The sequence below is a fragment of the Cyprinodon variegatus genome, unplaced genomic scaffold, assembly GCF_000732505.1.
Source record: "Cyprinodon variegatus isolate N-32 unplaced genomic scaffold, C_variegatus-1.0 Scaffold1012, whole genome shotgun sequence".
Taxonomy (NCBI): Eukaryota; Metazoa; Chordata; class Actinopteri; order Cyprinodontiformes; family Cyprinodontidae; genus Cyprinodon; species Cyprinodon variegatus.
This window is the reverse complement of record NW_015151465.1, coordinates 243,304-253,588: the sequence shown is the minus strand read 5'-3', so window position 1 is coordinate 253,588 and position 10,285 is coordinate 243,304. Positions and strand designations below refer to the sequence as shown.

General features: G+C 35.9%; 1 protein-coding gene across 1 annotated transcript; it reads right to left on the bottom strand.

Moving 5' to 3' along the window:
- Positions 1 to 4,684: 4,684 nt before the first annotated feature.
- LOC107100792 (mortality factor 4-like protein 1) lies at positions 4,685 to 9,972 on the bottom strand. The gene is made up of 12 exons (XM_015399432.1): positions 9,838 to 9,972; positions 8,248 to 8,294; positions 8,093 to 8,160; positions 7,921 to 8,007; positions 7,738 to 7,815; positions 7,597 to 7,622; positions 7,398 to 7,489; positions 7,113 to 7,214; positions 6,917 to 7,005; positions 6,628 to 6,800; positions 5,538 to 5,622; positions 4,685 to 5,463 (listed from the first exon to the last, which is right to left on the bottom strand). Exons 1-12 carry the CDS (start codon positions 9,875 to 9,877, stop codon positions 5,379 to 5,381), a joined length of 972 nt encoding a protein of 323 aa, XP_015254918.1. The 5' UTR covers positions 9,878 to 9,972; the 3' UTR covers positions 4,685 to 5,378.
- Positions 9,973 to 10,285: the final 313 nt, after the last annotated feature.

The following is a 10,285-nucleotide window of genomic DNA, read 5'->3' as shown; positions in this document are numbered from 1 at the left end:
ATAAGTGATTTTATGAAGAATCACCTAGACTAAAGTAAATTTTTGTCATTTATTGTCTATGGCTGTAACACTTTTGTTTACTCGTCTTACACTGTAACAAGTCTTACACTGTAAAGAGTTGGTAAGGTAGTAAAGTCATTGAGTAGGTAGAAGTCAAAGGATATTACTGAGCTACATGAAAATGTTTAGATGTTCATAGCTAAATTGTTCCAAAATAGAAACAAGGTGATCTACGAAATAACCGCTATAAAAGTCACAATGAATCAAGTATCTCTATCTGATAAAAAAAAGATGGAACTATGTAACTGTGTTTTTGTTTGTTTTTTAACCTGATTTTGACATAATCTGCAGACACAGAAGAATCATAATGGGCGTTTCTTAATAATTTTATTATACTTAGGAGATATTCTGATCATTTCTGACAATACAGTAACAAAAAAAGTGTAACTTTCAATACGTTTAGCACAAAAGGTAAGGATGTGTTTGGTCGATTGTTTCTATCTCGTAATGCTTCTCAGTAATAACTTTCACTTTCACAAAAAAAAAAATCTGCAGTTGAACCACAGATAATTGAAAAAATATATATATTTTAATCCAGACCCTTTTCTATCACTTTCTTTGTCGCTATAAAGTATGCTTAGTGTGAGGGATTGCCTTCGAGTCAATGAGTCGATGCAATCAACTGGTTTTCCTTAGAAAGAAAACTTTGAATCAATTTCACTGCATGATCTGGTTGAATTGTCTCTGTAAAGTGCCTTAAGATGATATGTGTTGTGATTTGGCGCTATATAAATAAACTGAATTGAACTTTTAAATCAAACTAAGGGAGATATCTTAATCTTCCCAGTACTGTATATTCTCTTCATAAACAAATCTTACTTGAGTGAATGTAACACGCCCTGCAGACAGCTTTACTGTAGATTAGATATATTGTCACAACAAGGTTAATAAACATCATGTGCAAATTAAATAAATAAGGCCTCAACATGTTCTAAAGTCTCCATAGTTTCTTTATGCTTAGCCAAGTTGAGATCTTAAGCATGAAACCACTACTACGCCACTGTGAAAACAGATGGATCAAATAGTCCTTGTCCTTTATTTGGACTTCTTACTGTTATTGGAAAAAAAATATGAGTTAGAATTACCAAATCTGGCCTCCTTTCAGGAAAACAAATGGGCTCAGATGTGATTTTCCATTTTACAGGCTGTTTATGTCTTGCAAATTCCTTCTACAGAGGGGCGGCATGGCAGCTTTCAAGTTTTAAAGGCCCACAGTGACCGCAGCCCTTTGTGGCTGAGGCACTTTTCCAGTACTAATGACATACAGTCACACAAGACTCTGGCAGTGGTGTACAACCAAGACTGCCTGCCTGTTGTGTAATTAGTCTACCACTAAGTCCCAGTCTGGGGAAACATTCACAACCACATTAAACACAGATTGAGCTTTGAGCAGATGGATACGCTCCGGAGGAGTCATATCTAACACAAATGGCTTTCATCAGTAAGATAAACTGATAACACTCCATGTCTAATAAGATCAAGATGTTTGGGGTCCATGCAAGATTTTTTTTTCTTTCCAAGTTTGCGGCCTGGGTGGTTTAACAGTCTTTTTTTATTGGCATAACATATTTCAAACAATATAATCTTTCTTTAGAGACACTGTATCCGTGCTCCTGTAAAAACACTAAAAAAGCAAACAAAAAAACCCACCACAATCTGAAAAACACCAACAAAGGAGGATATGATGCTATTCTAGCATGTAAATCATACCATCTAGTGGTTATAGTAAGAACTGACAAGGAAATAAATTAATACAGGCGTTTTATTTAAATTAATCGCATCTCTTTTTTAAAAGAGAAAACAACCGACTGGGAAAAATCATTTACCGCAGCAATAAACTGTAAAACATTAATCTCTAGAGTCTGTGATCCGCTCAGTTTAAAATTTAGAGCTTCAGAAAAGTAGAACCTGGTGAAAAGGTCAAATGCTTAAACACTTTGTTTAATACCTGCATTATCTAATTAAATGTAATGGATTCTTGAGTGTCTTGAGTGTATTCAGTCTGGGTTGGCAGACTGTACATTCATGGAGGATTGCTGACTCAACGTCAGTCTTTATACCCTAAATAAGGTTTAATCCATAGAGTTTTATTGCTAAAGATGTTAGTTGTTCATAGCGATGCATATAAGTATATTAATAGAAGGTTGAGTGGAAGGGAAAAGTGTGATAGGAAGGAAAACGTGCACCTTAAACAGGGATTCCAAAACCTTGAGAAGAGTGTCTGTCAGTGTTTACTGTGCCTGAATTTGGTTTCTGGAGCAGATTAGGACAGATTAAACCCAGTCCAAGACCCTGAAGCCCCACAGTAGAACGGGTTATTTGGACCTCGGAGCGCTTCACTAGCCGTGTGAATGCATTCCTGTCTCAGCATATCGAAAGCAGCATATCAAAATAGTTTGAAAATGTTTGGCTAGATGGAGAAATGAGGTTCAGATGCAGAGTTGCATTAGAACACCAAAGAATAACATAAGACAGGCTTTCTTCTAGTGCTTTTTTTCTTCTCAATCACTGCTATACTGGAGATATACCGCCCTCAATATAATTAAATAATTGTCCTATCTAAAAATTGCTGTAACAGCGAACCCACCCAACTGAGGGTGTGAATTTCTTTACTTCACTTCCTAAACCAGACCTGCAGAATGGATAAACCAAGGAATGGAGATATATTTCATGGAAGGCTTGTCCCACATGCTTTAGAGTGCTGCTAATGAATGTAGCCAGGATGTTTGCATTCTGATTAGGAGATATTTTTAAGAAGGAGAATGAGTTTTGGATATTTAAGTTTGTTTCTGAATATGTATTAAGAACAGACAGCTAGGAGGGGGGAAAAAGAGATAAATGCATCCATCACACTTGAACAGGCCTTTGAAGTGTTGTTTTGTGTAAGCAATGCTTTCAATGTCTCAGGATGACAGCACTAAAATGATCTCTCAGTTAACATGACAGCCCAAACACAAGAGGGAGAATGTTGAGTGAAGGATTAACTGCTGCAGTAAAATGAGAGAAACACTGGGCAGGTATACGTCTGCCAGAGAGGAGGTCCCTGTGCATCAGTCTTTCATATAGTTTTTAGCAGTCAGAGTGCTATGAGGTGAGAACTCTCTCCAGTAAAAACACATCTGGTCCTGGTTAAATGCTGCGGAAACTTGGATTAAACACATTCTTCTTCTTCGAAAAAGATTGTTCTTGCCATAACAAATGCATGTGTCTGACAGATGATACCACAAATCAGCCTTGGGCTAATATTTGGTTTCTCTTTTCATAGCATTAAGTCACAACAGTGGAAAAGGAGCCTGTTAAGAGGCAAAAAGGGGGAACGACTTGCTTTCAATAAGATATATTCAGAAAAAGGTAATCTTGAAGAAAACAACACTATTTTTATCATGATCTATTCGGCAGTTCAGAGAATTTCTAGTGAAGGATAAGACAGATATGTTTATGGCTCTTAGAAATTTGACCTGTAAAATATGGCATGTCAGTTTTTCTTTTTTACTTAATCAATTTATTGTTTCATAATTATACTCGTCACTGATGTGTTGAGTATAATTAGAATTATATACAAAAACTCAACTGACATAAAAAAGAGCTCATTAAAAACGTCTGTAGTTGGCTAGAAAGTAAAAGAAATTTCTAACAATCATAACAGCAGCAAAGTACACCATCCTTTAAGTGGGTACAAGGATAGTGGGCAGAGATGGTGACACTTAATAAAGGGAAATACTGGAAGAAACCGCTTAACAGCTGCTGTAAAAGAAATTAAAAATGAGACCAAGAAAAAAGTGATTAAATTAAAACAGCTAGTGTCGTGGTCCTAGGGCAAAGTTTGCAAATATCTTTTCCGTCTGTGCACAGAATCTGACTCAGACTGAGATTTTTTTTTATTATTAAGAAATTACCACCTTGCAGTATTTATTAAAAAGCTAACATAGATGTATTTCCCTCCCTTTACAAATCTGCACTTTTTGTTACATAAAATCCCTAATAAGTAACACCATCTCAGTTATGTAACATGTATATCTTATTGTTGGGTTTATTCAATGATGATTTAAAAAATGTGTGCTTATGAAACATTTGTGCAAGGGGATACTCCACCCGTCTCACGATCCAGTCAGGAGAACATCCTGCCTTGTCATTCTGTCTTCATTAACTGATCAATTGTTCTGTCAGAACACATACTGTTTTGTAACCACGTGTCATGTGCTGTTAATAAAAGACGGCTGCAGGATTCGGAGAAGGGAAGCTTGAAGTTGGGTTGGGCTTTTCCTTCCACTCCTGCAGAAGCTGCTTGAATCTCTTTCCTGTGCAGACTCAATTTCTATTTATTTGCAAATCTACATTTACTGAATCCAACACTTATTAAATCGTTATCCATTAGAAAATGATTTTTCTGGTAACAAATCCTTTACTAAACTAAACTGATGCAGGATTCAGTCTTTAATGTCAAATAAACAGTTGAAGTATAGATTTTTGACAACTCAGGTAGGCTTGTTTTTAACCAAAGCCTTAAAACTATTTTTTTTTATCCTCAGAAAATGTAAAGTATTGCTAACAGTATTTATATGTCATTGAGGGAGTGAACTTAATGTTTCAAACAAAATATTCAATTCAAAAATACTTTATTCATCCCAAAAGAAAATCAAAAGTCGCACTGATTTTTTTAAACAGGTGTTGTAGATGTTAATTGTAGGCAGGAAGGATCCTCTGGGGAAGCCTCTGACTGAAGACACTCTGCTGTTGTTAAACAGTCTGATGAGGAGGACGCTCACTGTTGTCCATAATGTTCTTCACTTTATGAAGAATTCTTTGTGAAAAAAATCTCCAGAGGTTCTAGAGGAGTTCCTAGAACAGAGCTGGCCTTCTTAATTAGCTTGTTGAGCTTTTTTAAGTCTTTAGCTGTAATACTGTTACAAGAAACATTTGGGATAATGACCATTTAAGACAGTCCAGCAGGTAAAGAATTGGATTTTATTAGAAAGGACCATTCGCAGGACATTTGTAACTGGTGTCTGTTTAACAGGAGAAAAGAAAGTTAATAATAGTAATGTCCAAATTTAACAGATGATGGTTTCCAGTAAACTAAAGAATAAAGAAAATGTAGAAGTGGTGATCAAAAGCAAAACAATACAGGGAAAACAATGTGTTCTCAGCAGCTTCCCTTACAAGAGAAAAATAAAAAAATACACTTCATTCACACATCTCTCCACAACTCCTCTGAAATAACCAAAAATACTTTTACAAAATCTGTTCCTCAAATGTGGAAATAACATTCGTTAAACTGAAGAGTCTCCTTTCCAACAATTAGCACAAAGGTTTGAGACTTAGACCGCCTTGCGATGATACTCTGGTGGAGCGACTTCGTAGTCGCTTGCATTGAAGAGTGAGGCAGAGTTCTTTACAAGATACCTGAAAGGAGATACAGGTGTTTTTGCAGCAGTTTCTTGACTTTTAGAGTTGTAGAAAGAGTTATTCATACTTACTTGAGAAAGTCTTGTAGATAACTGAGGAGCAGCGCAAGACTTTTCTCATCCAGGGGAGTGTATGCCAGCATGGCCCCAATTCTTACTGTCCAAAACACAAACACACACAATATCTAAATAGATTTTTGAATAAGGGTTCAAATCAATACCACCAAACACAAACACGTTCATAACTGTGCTAGATTTGTTTTTCGATCAGCATCCTCATCCTGAAGGCTGACACACACACACACAAACACACCGCCAACACTTCATAATTCTTCTCCATCTTTACTGTGCAGCCATGCTCTGAATTCCTGTTTCCAGCCAGTTTTGTTTGAATTTGCTTTTTCCCAACCTCTGCCTTTTTTCTCCACCTCCAAGCACCACACTTCTACCCAAACATCCGGATTTACAGATAACCAGAAGCATTTCTCAGATTGGTTCCACGTCTTTGTTCTAATGGTCATATCTCAAACTTTTTTTTTAATTATAAAATATTTCTCTTAAAAAAAAAAAAAAGGAAAACAAAAATACAAGAGCGACCTGTGATCACATTTAATGATTTTTTTTTTCTTAATTTGTAAAAAATACATATTTAAAAAAACATTAAAAAGAAATTAATTTTAATGCTTTATAATAAGCCCTGGAAATTATGTGTGTCTATTCATAAGACCATTGAACCCAAGGAAAATCTATTTTACCAACTTCACCTCAATGAATTGAGCTTTTTTGGATCAAAAAGTATTTAATACATTTTTTTTTTTTACTAATAATCTGAATCTAAATGTATATCCCCCTTGTTAATCTAAGTCAAGGTGACAATAACGTTAGCTTCAGTTAAAGGGAAGCTAACAGCATCAGTTTTGCTAAATGAATAATAAACCTCTCAAGAGCTTTCTTTCTCTAGGTTCTCAACTAAAATACCTTATTGTAACACCAAGTTGTTTTGGGGGACTGACTCACAAGCCCTGAACTGAAGAAAAAAGATAAAATTACCCCTCAAAAGATTTCAGCTACAGCTGTAGGTTAGTTTTGTAAATGCTGATATTCAGTACGGTTGTTTCTAAAGGAACTTTTTGTGTATAATACCCAAAATGTGTGTCTTTACCAAAGAGTCTGAGTAGGTGAGGAGCACCGTAGATCTGAGACATAGGTGTATCTGGGTGGCTAGCCAGGATGTCTGCGTACTGCGGCCGCTCAAATTTGTAGAGAAGCTGCGTCCCTAGCATGACGTTGAAATATTCCCGAATACCAGCGACCACCTCATTCACAGCAAACTCTCTGTACAATTAGGGAAAGAAATCACACTGGCATAAAACATGAGGCGAAAACATTGCAATTATGGTTCTGGTTATTAAAAAGGTTGTAAGTAAAAAAGATAAAGGGTCTATGTTTACTTGCTGTCAGAGTTTCCTCTTGATTTCTTGTAGTTTCCATAGTCTTCAAGAACAGCATCGACATTTTTTTTGGCTGGAAGGTGAAAAAGCTGAAGAAAAATAAATCTAAACATCAGCTTTACAGATATCTCTAGGTGGATTACATAGGGGCATCCCGACAAGCCTACAAACACAATGAGTAATCCTGACAGGTTACCTGTTTCTGACGTGTAATCAGATCCCAGTCATCTACAAGCCATGGTTTAAGCTCCTCTGGGATCTTTACCTTAACCTCCACTCGGTTTATAAATGTTTCTTCCTACGCAGAGAGAGACGGAGAGAAAAAAATAAATCACTTCATCTGCATTGCTTACATTTATCATTTCATTTTGAGGATCTAAAATCCATCCAAAAAAAAATCCAGGAATTATTTTAGGTTCTGAACATAGTCTACTTCCTCACTGAATCAACTCAATGTGCTTTAAAGAATTCCTGCACCTACGCTCTCAACAGTTGGGTCAACACGTGCTCTTTTCTTCCTTGGAGGATGTGTTGGGTCTCCCCCTGAACTGGTTCCTTCTCCTGCTCCAGGAGCTGCAAAAACAGATCAGCCTCACTAACATGTCGAACACAGGCTTCAGTGAACTTTTTGAACTTAATGGCTTTAGAACATTTAAGAGTAGAGGGACACATATACTCACTCTTCTGTTTGTTCTTTTTGGTTTTCCTGCAAAAACAAACAAACTTAATATGTATATATACACATAATCAATGTTTTTTTATATAAACTTAATTGAACAGGAAGACCAGGTTAAAAACGGTATCAAAGTGCGAACACTCACACATCATTTTTCTGTGATGTAGGAGGGATTTTCTTATTTGGTGCGGCTCCCCTCATTTTTCCTTCTACATAATGGTCTCTAAATTAGGAAAACAACAGTTTGGTTATTTGGGAACAAGCTGTTCTAAAAAAAGGTTAGCCAATTAGATGGTGTTAGGGATGGGAGGTGTACTAATGGACTTACTGATTGGCCTTCTGAAGCTCTTTCTGTTTCTGAAGATTACTGTCCACATACTTCAGTACTCTGCTTTCAGGAACCCATTCGTCCCAGCTGAAAGACAAATCTTATTTAAGAACTCAGGCCAGAGTAGAAGACACACAAATTTACAAGTTTATTATCCAAGCTGAACACTCACTTCTTATTCCAACCACTGTAATGAATGAAGTATTTGATCTGTTTGTCCTTGATATTAATCTTAACACACTGCAAAGAGAAGTACCCATCACTTTAACTACTATATAAAAGATTAAGAGGATGTGTAAAAGGGCAGGCTAAATAAAGGTAACTTACCTTAGCTTCGTAGAGCAATGGCCCATGAAAACACAGCACTCTTTCACCTGCATGGGAAATAAAACAAATAGAAACTAAATTTGTTTTAAATGGAATTGAATTAAAAAATAAAAAAAAATAATTAAAAAAATTTCCATGATTCTATACATTATTTAAAGAAAGAAGTGACAGAAATTATTAGGTCACTCTTTCTGACTTTATAAAATATACTTTCTAAAATGTAACTAAAGCAAAAAAAATAAAACTGAATACAGATAATTGATTCAACTGTTTGTGAATTCAAGTCATATTGCCGAGTTGTGTCTCCTTTTTGTACCCACATGTTGCCAACTATTCTAAACACACTTAGATTTTGAATCAATTGTGATTTAAAATATTTTTCTTTGTAGCAAAGTATTTTTATGAATAACGTAGCCAAGTACAGCTACTGTTTGCTTTTTTGTGTATGCTTGGCTTAGTTGACTTGTTGGCAGAATATTAACCGCTGATTATGCTAAAAAAAAAAAAAACTGAACAGTTTGCAAATAATCCATAATTTCTTAACAGTCGACCAGTGGTTTTCAGTCCTGCAGCTCAAACAACCCTGTTCTGCATGTTTTAGGTGTTCCATCTCTGTCACACACCTGACTTATTTGAATGACTGATTAACAGGCTCCTGTAGCCCTTAATGGCTGAGTCAGGTGTGATGCTGCAGAGACAAACATGTAGTAGTATTTGAAGACAAGGGTTATGAATATCTAAAGTAGACTATGAGCAGCTTATACCATTTTATGATATGTATTGATTGCTTAAATTAAAAGAATGTCAAAGTGGGGATGGAAACTTCCTCTTGCTAAACAAAAAGTCATGACCGATTAATACAAAACATTGGTAGAGATTCCAGCTATTCGGGTCAAATTAGCAATTTCTATAAAGGTAAAAATGATACCATCTGTACTATCAGTGAAGAGTAGAGATACTTTTATACATCTGGTCACAAAATAGGGCATCTACACTCAGAACATTAGTCATATAAGAATTATAAAACGTTTCTAACTAATCCGGAAAGAAAACAAATATTGATCCGATATTGCACATTACCAGAGTCCTTAACAAGTACTAAATATTAAAGGCAGGATCCACTTTTACTACATTTGATTTATTTTAACATGTCTATGTATGCTTAGCATAACGTTTTTTTTTTATTTACAATATTGATAAAATGATGAAATACTATATTTCTGCACTGGAAATTAAAATGACAGCACCAGAAGATGGTTAGAGAGAGTAAAATTAGCCAAGAGTGAGCTAACTGTTAGCTTGGTCAAACACTGGTAAGGATGGGCGGTAAAGTCTTACAGCTGCTAACGCTTTGGAAATAAATCGAAACTATCTATAAATTTCAGATAATGCACTTTATATTAGAATGTGGACCCTGGCTAATAATCCAAACCCTTTGTACCAAAGAGGCGAACTAATTAATAAACCTTTTTGTCTTTACCACCACAACAATGACGGCTAGCCGCTTCGCCTCCGACAACTACGATGTTAGGAGATTTAAAATGAACAGAAACACACAAGAAAAAAACAAACAGAGAAAAACCTCCGTACCTTCTTGAAATTTAGGTTTCGGGTCCTGTTTCGGCGCCATTCATGGATTAAGCTATCAAAATTACGGGAAAATCGTCAGGTCCCATTCCAGTCTACCGCGGCGCCGCTATCCAATGACGTCATTCTTCTTCCTGCTGGCCCGCTGTTCCGTGGCGGATGGTAACCTGCATAAGGAACAATACTGCCCCCTTCTGGACTGGAGTGTAAACCAGTAAATTAGAAATCATTTTTCGATTTTAAACCAGTTTCTTTGATTACAAAACTAATAAACAATAATTGATGCTACCTCAGTAAATTTCCATTTTTTTCTTTTTCTCTGTAACTAGCTGCATTTAGTTGAGTAATTTTTTGTTTAGTTTTACTTCACTATACCTCTGAGTTTTACTTGGGTAATATTCTTGTAATAGTATAGCTACTCTTTCTGATTACTCTGACTAACTTGAGCCAT